This window comes from Ochlerotatus camptorhynchus, unplaced genomic scaffold, assembly GCF_037179485.1.
Source record: "Ochlerotatus camptorhynchus isolate MF236.1 unplaced genomic scaffold, CSIRO-AGI_Acam_v1.1 ptg000228l, whole genome shotgun sequence".
Taxonomy (NCBI): domain Eukaryota; kingdom Metazoa; phylum Arthropoda; class Insecta; order Diptera; family Culicidae; genus Ochlerotatus; species Ochlerotatus camptorhynchus.
In genome coordinates, this window is record NW_027040718.1 from 1612726 (window position 1) to 1635260 (window position 22535).

Here is a 22535-nt window from a genome sequence, read left to right on the forward strand (position 1 = left end):
AGAAGAGCTCTTACGCAAAATCCACGGGAATTTAAGAATCTTCTTCCAACGATACGATCCAAAAATTTCAATACCGCCATTCGCAATACTTATTAAGCTTCCTACAGGAAGGTTTGTTAAGAAAGGTGCGTCAATTTCCCTGAAACTGTTGGAATAGAATTCACACCACCACAATCGAATCGGTAGGATAAAGAAAGTGATAGTGTTTATTCCCTCCTAGACTCTGGTTGTCATACCACTCCATCGTCCAGTTCCAGGTCAAATGATACCCTGATGCTCCCTTCCAACCCAGTATTTATTTGTATAATGTAATTATATGTAATGGAGAAAATTAAATACATCAGAACACTAAAATATGAAACTTTGAAATACATTTTATGGATAAAATAGTTGATAATCTGCAATGAAAATAATAATTATTGTACATATGATAAGATGCAGCTATCTGTCTCGTCAGCTCACAATGGCAGATGGATGTAACTTTTAAATATTAAGCTAATAGTAAAAGAAAAAGTAATTTCCCGAAGAGTGCGATTGATGGCTCAGCCTTCTCTAAAAGCCGAATCTTTGGTGTTGTCTCGCTATATTATTGAGAAAACGTTAAAAATGATAATATAAGGATAATAAATATGAAAAATACGCAGCGTATTTATAAATATAATATTAGAATTTAACATGCCATGGCATGTAATATACTAAAATAAGGTAAAATGTTGTATAATGTGTATGAATTTAGAGTCACATAATGCAGTGCAATCATATTTTATACACAGTCAACTCTCCTCAACTAATACGATATCAAGTTATTGAACCATAATAAAAATGAATTTCTTGGCTTCTGTGGTTGCTATTCTGTATGGGAATGTTGTTTTATAGCTCAATATCGAGTTGTACAGAGTTCACTATGTTATAGAATTATGAAGGGTATATAAACATATATATTTTAATAGCATGTACACTGCAATAATAAAGTAGAGATTAGTGAAGTATAACCGAACCGATATTAGGTGCCACGCCGCCATTAATAACAAATCCTCAAATGTCGAAAACTACAAACAACTACAAAAGAACTAACTCATGTCGCAGTTAATGATGATTCCTTTGAAACTCTGCTCTCCTCTTCTAATTATTATCAGCTGTAAAATAAAAGCATATGCAGTGTGATATGTATAAAAGGGTAAAAGTATTCTATTTAAATATATTTTTCCGTCTTTTGATACTCTATAAATATTTGAGAATAAATTATAAAAATTAATTAACGGGTGAAAAAAAAACGGTATAGCGATGACACCTTTCCCGTATGGAAAATTTACTCCACACACCATCATCGACCATTTTTAAATCAGCGCATACCTCTAACTGCAACGGAGGCGGAGGCGGCATGCCTCCTATGACAAGAAACTATAAAACTGTCTTATAGCGAATTCGTTTATTATTCAGTTCCAACCTGGATCGGGTATCCAGATTGGGTCTGCTTGTTTTCTGACAAACGTCAGTTTGCTCATTTGTTTATAAAACCTAGCTCAGGTTGAGGTTCGCACTGACAAAAAGTTCGGTTTCGCATGTTGGAACCAGTTCCAACCCCGATAATAAACGAATTCGCTATTGTCGATCTCTTTCATCGACCCATATAGAGATCTCCAAGCGCAATCTCACAAACATCAAAATCCAATTATAAAAATGAAGAAGAAGAAGAAACACAAAGGTATCGCGACATCACAACTACTATCATTGCAGTGAAGTGTAGTTGTAACACTTTTGTGCATCTGGAGAACTCTACAACCACAAACACATTTTCTCAGCCATTTCTTTCACACTCACACGCATACTGCTGAAAGCTGTGAAGATGTAATTAAGTAGGGTGGATCCAAAAGGAATCTTGGAAGACTAAATAGAGAAAATTCAATGCAAGTGGGTTATTCCGAGAGTCGAAGTGACTCCCGTCACCAGTGAAGCGAGAAAAGTCACGTCGTCATGACGTGACTCTGTCCAAATCAAACGGAGGATGACGTCAACAAGACGTGACCCCCCTCACCTCACCAGCGACAAAGGTCACCATGACACTCGTAATAACACCCAAGGAATAAATAGTAATAATTGAAATTTGACTTATCTGTACAAATGTTACTCTCCTTTCACCCTTAAACCGCATTATGCCGGAAACTCAACCTGTCTGCAGCTGTACGGTAGTGTCAGTGTAGTGCCGTATTCTTCTGAAGCATTTTCGAGCTTAAAAACCACTCCACTCGTCACAAACCTCGTGTACGCAGTATGAAGCGGCACCACCACTCGTAAACAAAAAAAAACCCACTTCCTCACTTCCTCGACACTACCACTGCAATCCAAATCGTGCTTCCACACACGAATCAAACCCGTCACAAGCAGGAAGTTACCATTTCACACCACTTTAAACTCTTCCTTTCTTCTTCCATCTTCTAGGGTATACAGTATAAAAATCTATCGTTTCTCACTCTTTTCACTTTTTCTGTCCTATCTCAGACACACGTTCTTTTCTCCGATGTCAGTGCACTGCTATTCACAAATACCCCTTCGAATGTACATGTCATACTATCACTTGCGAAATTCGCACACTACTATTTTCACATATTCTTCTCTCTTGATCATGTAGCACGGGCATAGTACTCCATTTTAAAATTTCTTCCCTGCTTCGAAATCGTACTATAAGTTACGGTTTACAAAAAATGTATGCTCCACTCCCGTCTTTTCCAACACCATCTTTCACGACCAGTGACGGCTACATACTTCTCTAGATAATTAATCAGAGAATGCAATCGTCAAAGTCTAGATCAAATTGAGTTAAAATTGCAGATGCTATCGTGTGGGCCGCGGAGAGAAATGTTGTATCGAAAAAAAAAACGCGGTTGAAGTTTGAGGTACAGATTTTTGGCAAAAGTAAGGGAATATATATAGTTGAAGATAACAAACCTTCAACATGGAACCAATTGTCCCTTATTCTTGACACTTCAGAGTACCTTTTTATGAAAAAAAAATCGATTTTTTGAAAATCCTAGGGTGGCGTAACCCCTTAAATCGTTTCGATAGTATCTAATTTAAATCGTTTAGGTAACGAAGTATTTGAATAATCAATTTTGGAAAACACAGAGTGAAACCATAGAGATAACTCTTAGGCTAGAAGGTCCCGAAGGCTCAACTTTTTGGCTCAGCTCTGGTACTATCTTTGGTCCCAAGCTGTCAAACTTTCATAGCGAATCAAAACAAACGTAGTGCTGGAATTTATACTAGAATGGGGGTACGTTAATCGATTTGCTTGGGACCAATAGGCTAGTCAAGTAGTGAGCCAATTTAAAATCGTTAGTTTCGTATTGATTGTTGGTGAAACCCTCGGTGAAACCAAATATACTACATAAAATTAGTCCAAAAATGACGGAAAATAATTTAGTTTCCTTAAGATTTTGACTCCTTTGCACCTATAGTTGCGGTGGTGTTCCTATAATAGTGGAACCCATAAGAAACCAATGCGTTCCACTATTATAAGAACCAAAGTTAGCAACTACCACCACTACTAGAACAGTGTTCCTTTTAATGGAGGACAAGTTTTCGAAAAATATACACAATTTAATTACGATTTAATATTTTTATAGCAAAATACAGATTGAAAGCTATAGTTTGACGTATATAAATTGTACATACATCGACGATTCAATTTTTAATAATTAAATTGTCTTAGTTCCTCCACTACTGGCTCACCCACCCTAGTACGTTCAGACTATACAGAGTTATAACATGTAATAGCGCTATCTTGATGGTGATTTATGTGTTGCAATTATTTGACAACCGTTATAACATGTTATAACTCTCCAGTCTGGACACCGCTTAACACTACCACCCGAGCTACCATCACTACCTGATAGTGGTTTTAGTATGCCTGGGTGACCTACCAGTTACGCTAAAGCAACGATCAAATGCATCGTTTACAAATGCAGATACGTCGCTTTAAAAAAAGTAATCGAGAAATCCCTATTTTGATTTCATACACACTTAGAAAAAATCATGTAAATTTGGGTGCTCTGAGAGTGACATATACGAGCGCCAATTTTAACATAAATTTGAGTCATAACAGACGCGAAATATAGCTCAATCAAACATACTTTTCGTCGAGCAACAAACTTTTCAGGCTCGCAGCACTTAATATTACATGACATGTTTGTTTACGTCTCATCTTTTATGTCAAAGATGGATTCCATCACGTGTAAAATTAGTTATTTCTAAGTGTGTAGGCTATGAGGAAAATCCGATCAATTCGGTCAGCATTCGGTCATAAAGCATTCAGGCACTAACTATCGCCACATTGTTCTGTTTAAGTTCCTGATTGAGTTGTTGTTTGTCCGGAGAACAAATAGATATTTTGATTGCTAGTGAAAAATTATCAAACAATGCTTTCCTTCGAAATGTATGTATGAGCCCAATATTAGAAACACTGACGCCGACATTAGGGGCATTACCTATTTATTTTACTTAATTTTGTTTAAAATTTATTAAAGTGATTTTAACCTTATGTCTCCAGCATATCCAATGTTTTTAACGATAATTAATAGTGATTGAGGGCACTCGGTTCATTGATCAGACTGAAAGCTAACCATTTATACCATACAAACTTGAAGAAAATGTGCAAACTCTAAAAATATCCTGATGAATATGGGCCTCTTAGAGAAACACCTTAATAAAGAAAGTGAGAAGGATTAGTCATTTCCATTTAAATCCACTACCTTATTTGCATATCCTTGACAGATCCGCGTATTTCGTCTACAATGCGCAGACTTCTTCAGTGTCGAGAATAAGTACAAGCAAATAAGGAAATTACTAATCCTTCTTTCTCAAAAAAATAATTGTTTCTCCCAGATTTTAGACAGACAAGCAACAATATAGCAATATTCCTGGTCAGTCCCAGCCTGCATACGTCAGCGTTTTCATATGGGTATGTTTTATGCTTATGACTTCCACGATTCTATATGAGGCACACGGAGCTTACTCCCTCGCCTCTTAGTTATGATGTTTATTGCTTCGGAACTTGGCGGATTTATATTGCAATGTAGATCCGATCCGAAAATAAGCTTCTATTGGGACTGCAATAAATTCAAGATTGTGTGAATTGATAGGCATAATAAGAGTCACGTATGATTCCTATTTGCTTTATTACTCCATCACTGAGAGCGCATTTCTATGGTAGGTACACATCGAACTACGTTTTGCATCGCAAATCGGGTCACAGCAGAAAATCATCTGGCTTGCGTTTCTTCACGCACCTGGAATGCTCCCCGTATCTGCTTTTTGCAGCCGTTCTTTCATCGTTCAAGTCCTTCAACCTTGCCTGGGCCTGTTCCAGTTGTTGCTCTAATCGACGAAATTTCGTTTCGCTATCGCTTTTATGCTGAGCTACATCTCGTTTCATTGTGCAAACCGTTTCTCTGTAGTATTCCACTTTCCTCTCCAGATTGGCACAAATTTGCTGCTTCTGGAAATTCCAAAACGTAATGGCATTGTTGGCAATCTCCATCACCACCTCCGGACTGTAGCCGCACAAAAGCAGCTGTATCATAGGAGAGAGTAGGAAGAGCACAATAGCTGGTAAACAATAGAAACGTCAGAGAAACGAGGTTAGGTTACCTACCGCTCGCGCCTGAAGCGAGTTGTTTAGTTTTCGTTCCACGATGGAAAGCTCGTCTCGGAAGCGGAAACCACACGCTGGACAACTGGGTGGAGCCGTGGTCTGGCGGAGCTTGGCTTCCTTGCCGTGCTGAGCGCAGAACACGTGCGAACAGCAGGTAATCCACGCGGTGCTTTCAATTTTCTTGAAACAGTCCCGGGCATTGCACACCAGTTGGTCACGTTCGGTTGACATTTTGCAAATGAGTTAATGACAATGTGGAATGATGGTCAAAGACTTGCTGGTGAAAGCTTTTGTCAACAAAGATAGACAAAAGATAAGCAGGCTTGGTTTTTGATGCGTGCCTGCCGTGGCACGTGATGATTTATTGTATTAAAAGGTATCTGATGATAATTTACAATTATAACAAAAAACACTTATGTTAAAGAAAACCAATTTTGTGCAATCAATATCAAATAACAATACTATGATAAAATGTACGGTCGAAATTCGCTGGTTGCGCCAACTGACCGAAGGCTAAAATTTATTGGAGAGTGTGCGTATTCTTTGTTGTGGTCGGGAAGATTTCACAAAAAGCGAATTGAAGCAAATTGCTTGAAGTTGAATAGGAAACGCTTATGATTTATGTGCACAATTTTATTTTTGTGTTCTTCTAGAATTTTAAATGAAACTCAAATGTTTCGAAAAAATACCAAATATTTACATTTACATTTCATTCGCAGTTCTAAACGCAAATGCTAACCTCCTGCAAAAATTGATGTTTGATTGTCAAATCAAATTTGACATGAGATTTGCCTAACCAGCAGAGGCCCAACTAAAACGTAGCCCAAGTATTAAAAGACCAACCAGAGAATTACGACTGTATTTCAATAATGATACGGTAAATCGTGCTAACTGATGGCTGTTGGATCCCTTGTGCATGGAGACGAATGGTTGTCTACGGAGTAAAGATCGTCTTAAAAAGTGTCGAACACTTGGCATGCATTGATTGCTGTTCTTGAGGAATACAAAAACCGTCTATGGATACAATGTTCATAGTTCTAAAAAGCAGCTAATTTTAAGCAATGTCCTTAAAAACATTTTTGTATCTCTTAAATTGCCCGATTTAGAGCAATTTTCTCCAATTCACCCTTGTTTTAAAACTTCATTAGTGAGATTTTTAGCTCATTGGCTAGTTCGTCTCGACTCAAATCACCTAGAGTTTCTCTACAAAAAACAGTTGTTGGTACTATTTCTGATTAAGGAATGGGTTTTAGTGGACCTGCACTAGGCGATTACCCAAGTAAACGGAAGTTTCGCATTCAACGATAAAACTCACTTCCAAGTTCCATAAAGTTCCATCAAGTAAAAATAATGTTCCGAAAGAACCTTCAAGTTCCATACAGTTCAAATAAAGTTCTGACAGAACTTTCAAGTTCCATACAGTTCAAATACTTCAAGTTCCATAAAGTTCGAATAAAGTTCTGACAGAACTACCAAGTTTCATACAGTTCAAATAAAGTTCCGACAGAACTTTCAAGTTCCATACAGTTCAAATAAAGTTCCGACAGAACTTTCAAGTTCCATAAAATTCAAACAAAGTTCCGACAGAACTTTCTTCCCAATCAACCATAAGTTCCGCATTCAACGATAAAACTCACTTCCAAGTTCCATAAAGATCAAATAAAGTTCTGTCAGAACCTTCAAGTTCCATAAAGTTCAAATAAAGTCCCGACAGAACTTTCAAGTTACATTAAGTTCAAATAAAGTTTCGACAGAACTTTCAAGTTCCATACAGTTCAAATACTTCAGGTTCGAATAAAGTTCTGACAGAACTGTCAAGTTCCATACAGTTCAAATAAAGTTCTGGCAGAACGTTCAAGTTACATACAGTTCAAATGAAGTTCCGACAGAACTTTCAAGTTACATACAGTTCAAATAAAGTTCCGACAGAACTTTCAAGTTCCATAAAATTCAAATAAAGTTCCGACAGAGCTTTCTTCCCAAGCAACCAAAAGTTCCGCATTCAACGATAAAACCCACTTTCAAGTTCCATAAAGTGCATATAAAGTTCCAACACAACATTCTGGCTGCTTTAGAAGCTTCACGAGGCTCCAAAAAGTATCCGATGCTAACTCCTAGCAACTTGAAGTTAAAAAAAAAGTTCCAAAAAGCATCCTTAAGCACTTCTTAGCAACTTAGCGGAACTTCTTAGCAACTTTAAAGTATCTTAAAAGTTCCCTGTGAAACTTCTTGGCAACTTGAAATTTTCCAAAATGGTCCGTCATAGCCCACATGAAGCAATCCGCACAAGTCTTTATTAGTAACAAAATTTCATGTACGTAAATATGAAATGATCAGTGGCTCAAAATAAATCATAATTCTTATATCTATGCAGTGCATCAACATTCTATCCAAACATAAAATAAAACTAAAGAGCTATTTCCTGGATTCTACCCCGTTTATTTGGCATGCGATCTACGAAAGCTAACCACTACGCCAAAAGTGTGTTGGAATACCATGCGGGCAAACACCAATTCAAAATTTCAAGGTGTTCTGTTTCGTATTCAAGTCAAAATTCTGAAAATTCCAACAGTAGGCGGGACAACAGCTCACTTTAATATATCTCAGATGACGTAGCGGTTCGTGCTGGGGCTCTCACGCCGAAGGACTGGGTTTAATTCTTCAAACAGCTTCAATTTTACTACTAATGCTGATAAATTAATACACATTCAAACCTGCCTTTAGAAATAACTTTCATAAAAGTGCGAACTAAATATAGAATTGGTGTAGAGGACAAAAACCTTTTTTAATTTATTTTCAAAAAGTTCCGTTCAAGTTCCGCCAGAAGCTGCTTAGAATGCTCTTCAATTATGGTACCGGAACTTTCAATTTCTTATAACGACTTTAAAATGCGGCTGCTTAGAATTATATAGACCGTCTTCAACGAAGCTGCTTAAGCCACAAATAGCCTATTATCAGAACTTTTGGTTACTTGGGTAGTAGATATCATCAGAATTCGTTCTGATTTTACTGCCTGGTTGAGTTGAACCTTTGCCTTCTAAACAAAACATTTTAACTGATAAATTAACCGAGTTTGCCAAGCATGCCGTTATTCACAAACAAACAAAGTTGGTTCTAAGAGGAAGAGGAGACAACTGGCTTATCTGTCTACGACGTGTTCTTCTTCTCTCGTGGAAACGACCGTGCAGAAACTATTTCAAAATTTTTCACTATGGGCGACACAGTCGACTGTCAATATACATATACGTGATTCTATACGTTCGCCCAACGAATCAGGCGCTGGTTCGTGACAGAAAATGGGTTTATATAAAAGTCCCCCTATTGTCTCCTCTTCCTCTCATCATTCTTTGCTCAACTATTGAGCTGTTCAGTCCGTATTTTCACTGGAGATCTCGTTTCGATTTTGCTTCGTTTTGTGCTGTCGCGTTGCGCCGTGGAAAGGTCGCCACCTTCTCGCGTTCTGGCAAATTTACTTGAACTTGCAAACACGAAACAAATGGTGCGTAAACGTGCCAATGATACAGCAGCGGGACCTTCAAAGAAGGTGCTAATCAAGCCCAGCGCGTCGCAGGATGACGTCGGAAACCGGGTACTGCTAGCCAACCAGTAAGCAGTACTCCCGGAAGAAAATGGCGATGGTGACGCCGTGCCCATTGCAAGAAAAGAGCGGATTCCCCCGCTTTTCACGCCGGTGAAGGATGTTGCCAAGCTGGGTGCCGAACTGGCAAAACACAAGCTGCTGCCTCGCTTCAAACTTTACAGCATCGGTACCAAAATCAGTATAATCAGTACAAACAAGTAGAAACTTCTTCACGCATGGTCTGCCATCGAGCAAGCCACTGAAGGTGGTTTTGCGTGGATTACCGTCGTTCGAAGCGGCTGCGGTGAAATCCGAGCTGGAGCGACTTGGGCTCAAGCCTGAGGCAGTGTACCCAATGAACCGGCGTTCCAACCACAACACCAGCTTCTGTGATCAGTTGTTCCTGGTGCACTTCACGAAGGGATCCACCAGTCTTGGGGCTCTGAGATCCAAAATCCCGGACCTGTTTCAGGTCATCATCAGTTGGGAGCATTACAAACTCCAACATCGTGATGTAACGCAGTGTATGAATATGCCTATCATATGGCCATGGCACCAAAAACTGCCATACGAAGACAAACTGCGGCAAGTGTGCTGGAACTCGCTCAACTGCGTCCTTTGAGCAAGATGATGACATCGAGCCAAGCCCAAGTAACATTGCAGGTTTTATCGAGGTTTTGTAGCATTCTACAAGTCCAGATCATGATCTACAGAACCCTCATAAAACCAAAATTGTTACTTGGGAGGTGTGTCAACTGCGGTGGAAACCACCAAGCCTCCAATCGTGGATGTCCCAAGCGAGTGGAGTTTATAAATATCCGTCGGAAGACTACAATCAACAATCAGCCCGGTCACCTCCGTAATCATCGTTCGCCTCCCGTACTCATGGAAGTCTAGTACCCAATCCTGCGAATATACAAATGGTTCCCAACAGTCCGACAGTTCAGCATCGTCTCGCTGCTGCTGCGGCCCAACCAATTCCAGGTTCATCCACCACCCTAGTTTATCATACGCTGGTGCTATCTCACGTGAGCCTGTCGACGATTCTCCGTTAACTTCGGAGGAACTTGTGACGCTCGTGGCCGAGGTCATCATCATCATGCGCACCTGCAAGACTCGATCTGAATAGCTACATGCTGCCTTGTCCCTTGTCACTAAGTATGGACCGTGAAGCCATGAAGATCGTAAATTGTAATGCTTGCTCCTTGAAGAGCAGAAACATCGAGTTTGTTGACTTTCTCAACGAACGGCACATCGACATAGCCGTCATCACCGAGACTCACTTGAAGCCCGAGCTGAACGTCTTCCTTCCCGACTTTCGGCTCGTAAGGCTTGACCGCACCAGCTCCGGGGGAGGGGTGTGGCCATCGCTGCGAGACGGAACATCAGCTGCCGGCTACTACCAAGCTTCCAGCTGAAAATTATCAAAGCCATTGGAGTTGAAGTGAGCATATCGCTTGGTCTACTGCTCCAAGCAAACCAACATTAGGGACGGCTCGGCCGTAGACCTCCGAAAAGACATCATCAAGCTAACACGACAACCACAAAATTCCATCATCGCTGGCGACCTGAACGCCAAGAATCAAGCCTGGGGTAATAGTAGGCGAAACCAGAACGGCACAATCTTGTACAACGGCACAATCTTGTACAACGGCACAATCTTGTACAACGGTACAATCTTGTACACTCCCACCTGGCTGAGTCGATCCGGAGCTCATGCCACCATCGACATCTTCATCAGCAACATTGACGATAACATCTCTCAACTTATCGCCTATCAAGAACTGAGCTCGGACCACTATCCGATGGTGGCCGAAGTAGGTTCCTCGGCCAATAGGTTTCAAGTTTCCCGATGAAATTACCATCGTGTCAACTGGCAGCAGTACCAGCGCTGTGTGGACACAGCAATCGATTACGACGTCTTACCGGAGTCATTCGAAGAAGTCTATCGGTGTCTGCAAACCATCGAAGAGGCGATATCCCGTGCCAGGGAGCAACACAGACAGGTGAGTCATACTCTGAACCTTGACAGCCCAACCAAAGATCTTATCAGGCTCCGTAACACCATTCGTAGGCAGTTCTAGTGTTCTGGGCTGCCCCATTTGACCCAAAATTATCCAGACCAGGAACTCAGAAATAACGATTTTGCCAACAAGATTCGCTCTCTCCCAGATTGTTCAAAACCAGTCGAGACCGATCCCTCCACTTTCCTCTGTTGACCAGAACTCGGACCCATCCATACTCATAACCCCAGTTGAAAAGGCCAATGCTCTTGGCCAACATTTTGTGATTTCACATAATCTTGGCCAAACAATGGTGACCCTCCATGAGCCTGCCGTACTGGAGGCAATGTCTAGAGTCACTGCCACCCCCGTAGTAGTGCATGATGATAGTAGAATCCCAAGTAACAATTTGAGTTTTATAAGAGTTCTGTTCTTCTCATGATTTAGACTTGTAGAATGCTATAGAACCGCGATAAAACCTGGAATGTGACTTGGGATATCGGCTGATGAGCAGCTGTTAGAAGCACTAAAAACATGAAGGCCGCGGGTATGGATGGTGTAGTCAACCTCGAGTTGAAAAACTTGAGTATTGACTTTTTCAACCACCTTACTGTTATCTTCAACTGGAGCTTGGCTACTTCCCTGCATGCCGGAAATTAGTCAAAGTGATTCCAATACGCAAGCCTGGCAAAGATCGTACCAGTGCCAAAAACTATCGCCCCATCAGCCTCTTGTCCTCCATTTCGAAGCTATTCGAAAAGTTGATACTCAGCTGGTGTTTTCAGATGATAATAACATCTTTCTCAAAGAGCAATTCGGGCTTAGGAAAGGCCACCATCCACCAACTCGCACGGGTTACTAACATCATCAAGCGGAACAAGTCCGCAGATCATTCCAGGTCTACTTGAACAATGTCCCCACTGATACGTTCAACGTAGATGCAGGGGTCCCTCAGGGTAGCCTCCTTGGGCCTATGCTATTCAACATTTTCACGTCAGACGTTCCTCCCCTGCCGGGTGGTGGTATCCTGTCAATGTTCGCAGATAACACCTCCATCATCTATAAGGGTCGAGTGATCCGTGCTCAGGCCTGGATGTTCTGTCCGACTATTTCAAAAGCTGGAAGATTTGTATCAATGCAGCTAAAACACAAACCATTCTGTTTCCACACTCGAATTCACCTAGGTTTGTTCCGCCTGCTAACGTCAAGATCCATCTTGAAAGCACTCCCATTAAATGGTAGAGTGAAGTAGTCTACCTTGGTCTCACCCTCGATAGCAAATTGCTATTCCGATCCCATAAGAACAAGACATCCACCAAGTGTAACATCTTGATCAGGTCGCTCTACCCTCTGATAAACAGGAAGTCCACCCTTTCCCTCAAAAACAAGCTTGCTGTCCACAAGCAGATTATCCTGCCGGCTATTGAGTATGGTATGCCAATCTGGGAGAGTTGTGCTTAGTGCCACCACCTAAAGCTTCAGAGGATCCAAAAACAAGATCCTTAGAATGATCCTTGACAGTCCACCGCGAACTCGTAATTCTGAGATTCACCACCTAAATGGTCTTCAAACACTCGAGGAGCGAAAGACGTCCACGCTGGAAAGGTTCAGAGTCGCCTGTCTGCGATCAAACCACTAGATCATTCGTGATTTGGCAGCCTAGTTCAAGTAGTTAGGTAGGTTCCTGTGCTCAAGTAGGTAGGTTATCACATTTATAAATTCAAACGAAAACAAGGCCTTAAAAAGGTATCCTGTAAATTAGCGCTAAACGCAAAGGCTAACCAATTGAAATGTAAAACCAAATGTTGAAACTTTAAAAAACCAGCAAATAAACGTTAATTTTACTCCTCTTCCTCTTAGAGTTGGTCTGGTGACTGATACTCTCGGTACTGCCGGCACAGCTGCAGCACACGTGAGTAACACTGAGAAAAAAGTTGACACAACATAAGTGTGTTGTGGGAACCCCTAGAGATAATATATAACGGGTGTCCCACATCAAATTGCATCACGGAAAAAACGCTGTAGAAAATTACCCATTGGGCATTTTCCCTTAAAAATTTGGGTAGAAGTAGTTTAGAGTGTATTTTTTACACTATATTTTTATCGCTGTCAGTTTTTCGAAAGTTGGGAAAAATGGCGTCACCCGAAAAGCAACTTCGCGAATTGATTTTGCGCAAGCACCTGGAAAATCATCAACTCGTTCATTGGGACATCGGAAAACAACTCGAAATCGTGCAGTCAACGGTGAGTCGTGTGTCGTGTGTCGTTACCACGAAACTCTGAGCATCGAACGGAAGGAGAAATGCGGTAAGAATGGATGTTCTATCAGTGATCAAGATCACAAGCGTGTCGTGAAAGCTTTTAAGCGGAATCCCAGGTCAGGGATGTGACCAAAAAGTTAAATCTGTCCAAGTCTTTAGTTCAGAGAGCCAAGGACCGGGAGGGACTGCATACGTACAAAGTGCAGAAGGCTCCAAATAGTGACGAACGACAAAATACGGTGGGAAAGTCACGGGCCCGGAAACTGTACACCCAGATGCTGACGAAGCCTCATTGTCTCATCATGGATCATGAGACTTACGTCAAGGCGGACTTCCGGGGCTACTGTTCTTCACCGCCCAGCACAAGTTTGATGTTCCAAAGTTTGTCAAGAAATACATGATTTAGCAAGCGATCTGCTCATGTGGTAAACGGAGTGCACCGTTCGTTACTATCGGGACTGTAAACGGGGAGATCTACCTCAAGGAGTGTCTACCGAAGCGTCTGCTTCCTCTGTTGAAGCAACACGAGGGCCCTACGATCTTCTGGCCGTATCTACCCAAGTAACAATTTCCAGTTGAAGAAACGCTTTCGTTTTGATTTTGTTCAGCTGCATGTTGAATAATAATTGCACAATGTGTTCACCACAACTTTTATAAAACCCTTGTTTACACTGGTTTGGAGAACCTATACAACTGCAACACAAAGGTGTTGTCTAACGTATTCAGTAAAACGTTTACCCAAAATCAATTTCTTGTTGAAGAAACGCTTCCATTGTGATTTTATTCAACTGCATGCTGAATAATAACTGTACAATTTGTTTATTACAACTTCTGTAAAACTCTTGTTTACACTGGTTTGGAGAACCTGTTCAACTACAGCATTATATGTATACGCGGTATAGGAGTAGAAGCAACTTTTATACAACGTTTATAGATACATATTTAAACTCAAGCTTTATTGTTTTGGTGAAAGCTCTTATACAACGTTTGTAGACACTTCCTGACAGCTGCTTTGAAATTTAGTAGAGATGAAACCTGAGAGGCGTTTGTTACACTCTTTTATGACTCCTAAATATTAATTGAACAGCAAGCGGTGAAAAGCGTTTATAGCACTTTTCAATGACTTCTTAACAACCGGATAGAAGCAACTTTTATACAACGTTTATAGATACATATTTAAACTCAAGCTTTATTGTTTTGGTGAAAGCTCTTATACAACGTTGGAGACACTTCTTGACAGCTGCTTGGAAATTTAGTAGAGACTAAACCTGAGAGGCGTTTGTTGCACTCTTTTATGACTCCTAAATAATCATTGTACAGCAAGCGGTGAAAAGCGTTTATAGCACTTTTCAATGACTCCTTAACAACCGGATAGAAGCAACTTTTATACAACGTTTATAGATACATATTTAAACTCAAGCTTTATTGTTTTGGTAAAAGCTCTAATACAACGTTTGTAGACACCTCCTAACAGCTGCTTCGAAATGTATTAGAGATTGAACCTGAGAGGCGTTTGTTACACTCTTTTATGACTCCTAAACAATCACTATACAGCAAACGGTGAAAAGCGTTTATAGCACTTTTTAATGACTCCTTAATAACCGTTGTGTAAGTACTCACAATATTCACAGATTAAAATTAGTTTAACAATTGTCGTGGTACGCCAAAATAATTGTTTGTACAGTTTTTATTAATTTAATTTATTTGTGCACATTGAAAAAATATGTATTTATGCCATAATTCACATTCTGTGATCATGGAGGAAGTAGTAGTAACAAGCATCTGCTTAATCTTTGATTGATATTCTTTCAATTAATCTCTCTAATCATTAATTAAGAGAATTTATCTAGAAATGTTATCGTTGATTATATGATATATGTCTTAAATTAATGTTTGCATTTATCAATAAACACCTATATATAATTTACTTCTACTCCACCGAGGGTTTCTCGAAGCAAGATTCGAACTCATGATCCCGGATTGCCAGCCGCTTCTGTTTCCATCTGCTCTATTCTAGATTACATATTTTGATCATATGAGAGAAGTATATGAAGCTCATCTTGAGTGACTTCTCTTGCAGTCGAATAATCATTGACTTATGGTCATATAAACGTGCCTATCACTTGTGCTATTTTTAGCAACAAAATTGTGGTTGGTGGTTGGTCGAACGTAAACAATCATTTAAGAGTGCTCCAAGCAGCTTTTGAAGCTTCTAACCAAAAAGGCAATACAACTACATTCTTGTTCAACTCTGGAAGCTATTATTCAACGTTTGATCAACTCAGGTGTTGTATAAGAGCTCCCAATGGTTTGTTTTGATGCGTTTATTCCACATACTATATGGCTCCTGTCAAACAGTTTAACCGAACGTAAACAATCATTTAAGAGTGCTTCAAGCAGTTTTTGAAGCTTTTAACCAAATGGCAATACAACTACATTCTTGTACAACTCTGGAAACTATTATTCAACGTTTGATCAACTCAGGTGTTGTATAAGAGCTCCCAATGGTTTGTTTTGATGCGTTTATTCCACATCCTATATGGCTCCTGTCAAACAGTTTAACTGAACGTAAACAATCATTTAAGAGTGCTGCAAGCAGCTTTTGAAGCTTCTAACCAAAAAGGCAATACAACTACATTCTTGTTCAACTCTGGAAGCTATTATTCAACGTTTGATCAACTCAGGTGTTGTATAAGAGCTCCCAATGGTTTGTTTTGATGCGTTTATTCCACATACTATATGGCTCCTGTCAAACAGTTTAACCGAACGCAAACAATAATTTAAGAGTGCTGCAAGCAGCTTTTGAAGCTTTTAACCAAAAAGGCAATACAACTACATTCTTGTTCAACTCTGGAAGCTATTATTCAACGTTTGATCAACTCAGGTGTTGTATAAGAGCTCCCAATGGTTTGTTTTGATGCGTTTATTCCACATCCTATATGGCTCCTGTCAAACAGTTTAACCGAACGTAAACAATCATTTAAGAGTGCTCCAAGCAGCTTTTGAAGCTTTTAACCAAATGGCAATACAACTACATTCTTGTACAACTCTGGAAGCTATTATTCAACGTTTGATCAACTCAGGTGTTGCTTAAGAGCTCCCAATGGTTTGTTTTGTTGCGTTTATTCCACATCCTATATAGCTCTTGTCAATCGGTTTAACCGAACGTAAACAATCATTTAAGAGTGCTCCAAGCAGCTTTTGAAGCTTCTAACCAAAAAGGCAATACAACTACATTCTTGTTCAACTCTGAAAGCTATTATTCAACGTTTGATCAACTCAGGTGTTGCATAAGAGCTCCCAATGGTTTGTTTTGATGCGTTTATTCCACATCCTATATGGCTCCTGTCAAACAGTTTAACCGAACGTAAACAATCATTTAAGAGTGCTCCAAGAAGTTTTTGAAGCTTTTAACCAAATGGCAATACAACTACATTCTTGTACAACTCTGGAAACTATTATTCAACGTTTGATCAACTCAGGTGTTGTATAAGAGCTCCCAATGGTTTGTTTTGATGCGTTTATTCCACATCCTATATGGCTCCTGTCAAACAGTTTAACTGAACGTAAACAATCATTTAAGAGTGCTGCAAGCAGCTTTTGAAGCTTCTAACCAAAAAGGCAATACAACTACATTCTTGTTCAACTCTGGAAGCTATTATTCAACGTTTGATCAACTCAGGTGTTGTATAAGAGCTCCCAATGGTTTGTTTTGATGCGTTTATTCCACATACTATATGGCTCCTGTCAAACAGTTTAACCGAACGCAAACAATAATTTAAGAGTGCTGCAAGCAGCTTTTGAAGCTTTTAACCAAAAAGGCAATACAACTACATTCTTGTTCAACTCTGGAAGCTATTATTCAACGTTTGATCAACTCAGGTGTTGTATAAGAGCTCCCAATGGTTTGTTTTGATGCGTTTATTCCACATCCTATATGGCTCCTGTCAAACAGTTTAACCGAACGTAAACAATCATTTAAGAGTGCTCCAAGCAGCTTTTGAAGCTTTTAACCAAATGGCAATACAACTACATTCTTGTACAACTCTGGAAGCTATTATTCAACGTTTGATCAACTCAGGTGTTGTTTAAGAGCTCCCAATGGTTTGTTTTGTTGCGTTTATTCCACATCCTATATAGCTCTTGTCAATCGGTTTAACCGAACGTAAACAATCATTTAAGAGTGCTCCAAGCAGCTTTTGAAGCTTCTAACCAAAAAGGCAATACAACTACATTCTTGTTCAACTCTGAAAGCTATTATTCAACGTTTGATCAACTCAGGTGTTGCATAAGAGCTCCCAATGGTTTGTTTTGATGCGTTTATTCCACATCCTATATGGCTCCTGTCAAACAGTTTAACCGAACGTAAACAATCATTTAAGAGTGCTCCAAGAAGTTTTTGAAGCTTTTAACCAAATGGCAATACAACTACATTCTTGTACAACTCTGGAAACTATTATTCAACGTTTGATCAACTCAGGTGTTGTATAAGAGCTCCCAATGGTTTGTTTTGATGCGTTTATTCCACATCCTATATGGCTCCTGTCAAACAGTTTAACCGAACGTAAACAATCATTTAAGAGTGCTGCAAGCAGCTTTTGAAGCTTCTAACCAAAAAGGCAATACAACTACATTCTTGTACAACTCTGGAAGCTATTATTCAACGTTTGATCAACTCAGGTGTTGTTTAAGAGCTCCCAATGGTTTGTTTTGTTGCGTTTATTCCACATCCTATATGGCTCATGTCAAACAGTTTAACCGAACGTAAACAATCATTTAAGAGTGCTCCAAGCAGCTTTTTAAGCTTCTAACCAAAAAGGCAATACAACTACATTCTTGTTCAACTCTGAAAGCTATTATTCAACGTTTGATCAACTCAGGTGTTTTATAAGAGCTCCCAATGGTTTGTTTTGATGCGTTTATTCCACGTTCTATATAGCTCTTGTCAATCGGTTTAACTAAGGTGCTATAAAAGTTATCGTAGGTCTTATAAAGCATATAGGTAAACCGAACGTTAACAATCATTTAAGAGTGCTCCAACTGCTTTTAAAACTTTTAATCAAATGGCAATACAACTACATTCTTGTTCAACTCTGGAAGCTATTATTCAACGTTTGATCAACTCAGGTGTTTTATAAGAGCTCTCAATTGTTTGTTGGGTAGCTTCGTGCCACTATTGAAATGTTGTCCTGGAGTGGTACGAAGCCAACGGGGTCACTTTCGTACCCAAGGACATGAACCAGGAGGTCAAATCTGAGGAAGACATGAAGAAAAAGTGGGTTTCCATACAGAAGACGCTGCAGCCTGATGTTGTACAGAACATAATGAGTGGAGTTAAGCGTAAGGTGCGAGTTTGAAAAGGATTGGTCAACTAGGTAATTTTCTACAGTGTTTTTTTTCCGTGACGCAATTTGATGTGGGACACTTTTTAGTTATAAAATAAGTTTAAAGTCGGTTTCATGTGTACGTTTCAATGCTGCCCTTGGAATAAACCTCACTTTCATTACGTTACGTTTCCGTTTTAACCGTTTCGCAAAATTGAGTAAGTGGGTAAGGTAGAATAATACAACTTGGTCAGCTGCATTCATACCTAAACTTCAAAGCGTTTCTAGAAGGTTTTTCCCATCAACGACCGTTCAAGAGGTTCCCTGAGGAAAAGTTTCAATATGTAGGGAAAAGTTTTAAACGGGACCATGGTCCCTCTTTACGAGAGATGCATAAATGACGTAACATTTTAGAGTGATCAGCCATGTAGAAAATATACTACAAGGGTGAAGGGGTCCAAAGTTCATTCATCAAATGTAGCATATTTTTCCACATGGCTGGTCAGCCACCGCAATCAGACATCAAAGACAACATATCAAGAAGACTGGCAACTCTTCCATTTTCTCATACGACCGCTTTGAGGCAAGCACAATTACCTCATTTTCCGCCCAAAGGTAAATGTTTCGAACAAATTTGATACCAAAGATTGTAACTTCAGAAGAAAGGTTTGTGCATTTGCTTATTTTTCTATGCGTTGCTTCCCCCTTCGCCCAAATGCAGCACTACAGTATCTGACGTTTGGATATTGGCAAAATTTCAAATACAAATTAAGTGACGGTGTCTTCAGCCTTAAATTATTATGATTTAAAGTCCATACATTTTTCGAACAGATGTTAAGAAGCACTTTGAATCTTTAGTGCACAAAATGATCACTTTAATTGTTCTGTGTCGAGCTGGGTAATTGTTTAGCACTGTTATCAAGTCTTCTACGCGGCAAGATCTTAATTGATCATAAAACAACATACAAAACCAAATTCACACATGTTTGAGGTGATTGCTTAATTTATCTCCCGTGTATCCCACATCATGCAACATGACACAAGACCAACAAGAGTTTTATTCAAGCTACCCCAAGGGAATCAGTTTTCTCTTTTACCACCGCATCCCGCCCACCTTTTGTCGGTCAACCCTCGTTCCTTTCTTCTGCCTTAACTTTTGACTCCCCGGGAAGAGTTCAGCACAAAAAGTAGGTATATGTTATACATCATCATGCATAGGTTTTCCCGACGAGCTTAAAAGATTCTCGTATCCCAACGTTTCATTTTATTTGAGTTAGGTTAAGACTCACCTTTCACTGCTTCCCTGCTTTATATGTGTGTAACAACATGGGCACCGATGAACGTATGTATTTTTAACTAAAACGATGAAATCTTCTGGGATTACGGTTCGGCCACAACGATGAAAGGATTCGTTTCACCGCCACTGACTTCAGCTGGTACAAGATTTCTTCTTTTGAAACTTACTAGATACACTTACTTCACACGGATTACTTTCGGAATGCACTTTACTCAAATTGATTGCTGGTTGCTCTTGCCAACGGGAAATTGCTTCGCTTGGCCTTCTTTTCAATTTGTCTTTTTCGCTTCCTTCACACGATAATCATCACCAGCGGAAAGTGCGAGGCGATCACCGTTCCATTAAATGGGATTATTTTTTCGTTATCACTTACGATAACTAACTTTGCTCCGTCGGTCGTCTTCCGCGAAGAAGACGTCTTCTACTCCCACTCATCCAGTGATTCACTGATTTCTTCTGCAACCTACTTTGTCTAGTCCTCCCAAGCTTAGCGCTGATTGTTCCACTGCAAAAGTAAAGATTTTTCGTTATCCGGTGGACGGTACGGTTTCATCGGATTGTTGTTTTTGAGTTGGAATAATACTTGGGAATGCGAATGAGACAGTTGGTGCTTTCTTGTGAACCTTCATTCTCCTACTCTTACACCAGAGCGCCGGAGCACTAATAGCGAATTCGTTTGTTATCGGAATTGGAACCAGTTCCAACCCAAGGGCGAAATTGAACTTTTTGTCAGTGTCAGGTTTTAAAAACAAACGAACAAACAAGCAGACTCAATCTTGATACCCGATCCAGGTTAGAACTGAATCAAAAACGAATTCGCTATAATAAGCAACATCGTTGCATGATGAACCTTCATTGAGGGTAGCGCATCCAAGTAAACTGGCGTCATGGAGACGCATGGTATCCTATTCTGGCTCTATGTGGTGTTCACATCTTGTTTTTTTTTTCTTTCATTTATTTAACGTCGGTCTCTGTTCCGAAATCTAGTGCCAATCACCATCCATTGACGGCAATCGAATGTGCAGGAAGGCAGCTTCCACACCTGCGTAGGATATCGCACCCATTCAACATACATGGGCCGGGACCAACGGCTTTACTTCCCTTCCGAAGGAAGACGTGACCAGAGATTTTTATGCCTCAGAAAAATCCCACCGACCTCGGCTGGGATTGAACCCAGACCCATTGGGGTATTAGAAAACAGTCACGCTTACCACTACACCACCGGCGCCGGTTTGTGTTTACATCTGTGCTGCTGATTTGCTAGAGCTAGTGTACTAGAAAAGTAGCCAGTTAATGTAAACCGGGCGTCAGTATCTACCAACATGAGATTTCAGGAACAACTAAAAATCGTGCTAGCTACTGAACTAGCATAAGTGTAGACAGCCCATTAATGAAATGTTGGGCTTCTTTTATGGTACAAATTGATAACACCAACCAACATTAGGTACAGTATTAATAATTGTTATTCCTTGTCAGTCCGGTCACCAGCTTTCACGTTGCTAGGGGCCTTAGAGTGGCGACACCCTACACACTTATAAATAACTAATTTTACACGTGACAGAATCCATTTTCGACATAAAAGATGAGACGTAAACAAATATGCCATGTAATATTAAGTGCTCCGAGACTGAAATGTATGATTAAGCTGCATTTCGCGTCTGTTACGACTCAAATTTATGTCAAAATTGACGCTCGTATATGTCACTCTCGGGGCACCTAAATTAACATGAATTTTTCTAAGTGTGTAACCCGGTTAAAATTTAAAATTTCTTTTAAACTTTAACTTTTACTACAAAAATAATTAAAACACCGAAGATTCTTCTTTTTTTTTTCTTTATTATAGTGACTTTCAGCCAGTGGCTGGTTCGTCACTTGAAGACTCTTCTGACTTGTGGGATGTATATCTTAATTCTCGAATTTTCCTGGCAGTTTTAACACCATCGAGCGCAAAATTCTTCTAACTTCACCAGCAGTTTCTTGTGACTTCTTTTTGAAGTTTCTAAGAACATTTTCCGTATATTTTTCCCACCTTTCCTGCCTAATCGTTAGGATGAACTGATTTAAGGACAAGGTTGCTAGAATCCACATATGGCTGCCATGACAACGGCCATTTACGGATTCTATCAATCAATCTTGCCACTCAAAAGCCACTCGCTAGCAACGAAGCATTGGAAAAACATTTGAACATCAAAATCATTTCTGAGAGATGCTACAATAAAATTAGTCTCTGATTTTTTTGAAGTTAGGAGTGACTTTTGGTGCCTTTGCCATTGAGTGTGTAGGTGCATGTGAAGTTTGTTTCTGTAAATTTCACGCTGATTTACGCAAATTAACACACGATTTATAACTTCATTAAACATCTCCCCACTCGCAACCCTTATTTATCTAATATATTGGACGTTTTTGTTCTACATGACAGA

General features: G+C 39.8%; 3 protein-coding genes across 5 annotated transcripts in view; all 3 read right to left on the reverse strand.

Annotated features, from left to right (window-relative positions):
* Positions 1 to 22535, reverse strand: part of LOC135704000 (uncharacterized) — a 383333-nt gene that overhangs the window by 259798 nt on the left and 101000 nt on the right. The window lies entirely within an intron of this gene.
* The window catches only part of GABA-B-R2 (gamma-aminobutyric acid type B receptor subunit 2), a 165513-nt gene that overhangs the window by 118413 nt on the left and 24565 nt on the right, over positions 1 to 22535 (reverse strand). For all 3 annotated transcript variants that reach the window (XM_065225341.1, XM_065225340.1, XM_065225339.1), the window contains exon 2: positions 20108 to 20620. The gene's annotated coding sequence lies outside the window, so the exon portion shown is untranslated. The remainder of the gene's footprint in view (positions 1 to 20107; positions 20621 to 22535) is intronic.
* On the reverse strand, positions 5171 to 5930 carry LOC135703976 (E3 ubiquitin-protein ligase CCNB1IP1-like). The gene is made up of 2 exons (XM_065225333.1): positions 5651 to 5930; positions 5171 to 5569 (listed from the first exon to the last, which is right to left on the reverse strand). The coding sequence occupies exons 1-2, from the start codon at positions 5879 to 5881 to the stop codon at positions 5246 to 5248; spliced, it is 555 nt and encodes a 184-aa protein (XP_065081405.1). The 5' UTR covers positions 5882 to 5930; the 3' UTR covers positions 5171 to 5245.

Excerpts from the sequence above, each read along its gene's own strand:
- LOC135703976 (XM_065225333.1), bottom strand. The coding sequence starts at position 5,881 with ATGTCAACCGAACGTGACCAACTGGTGTGCAATGCCCGGGACTGTTTC. Across the intron at positions 5,570-5,650 it reads ACTCGCTTCAGGCGCGAGCG|CTGCTTTTGTGCGGCTACAG; the intron begins GTAGGTAACCTA and ends CCTATGATACAG.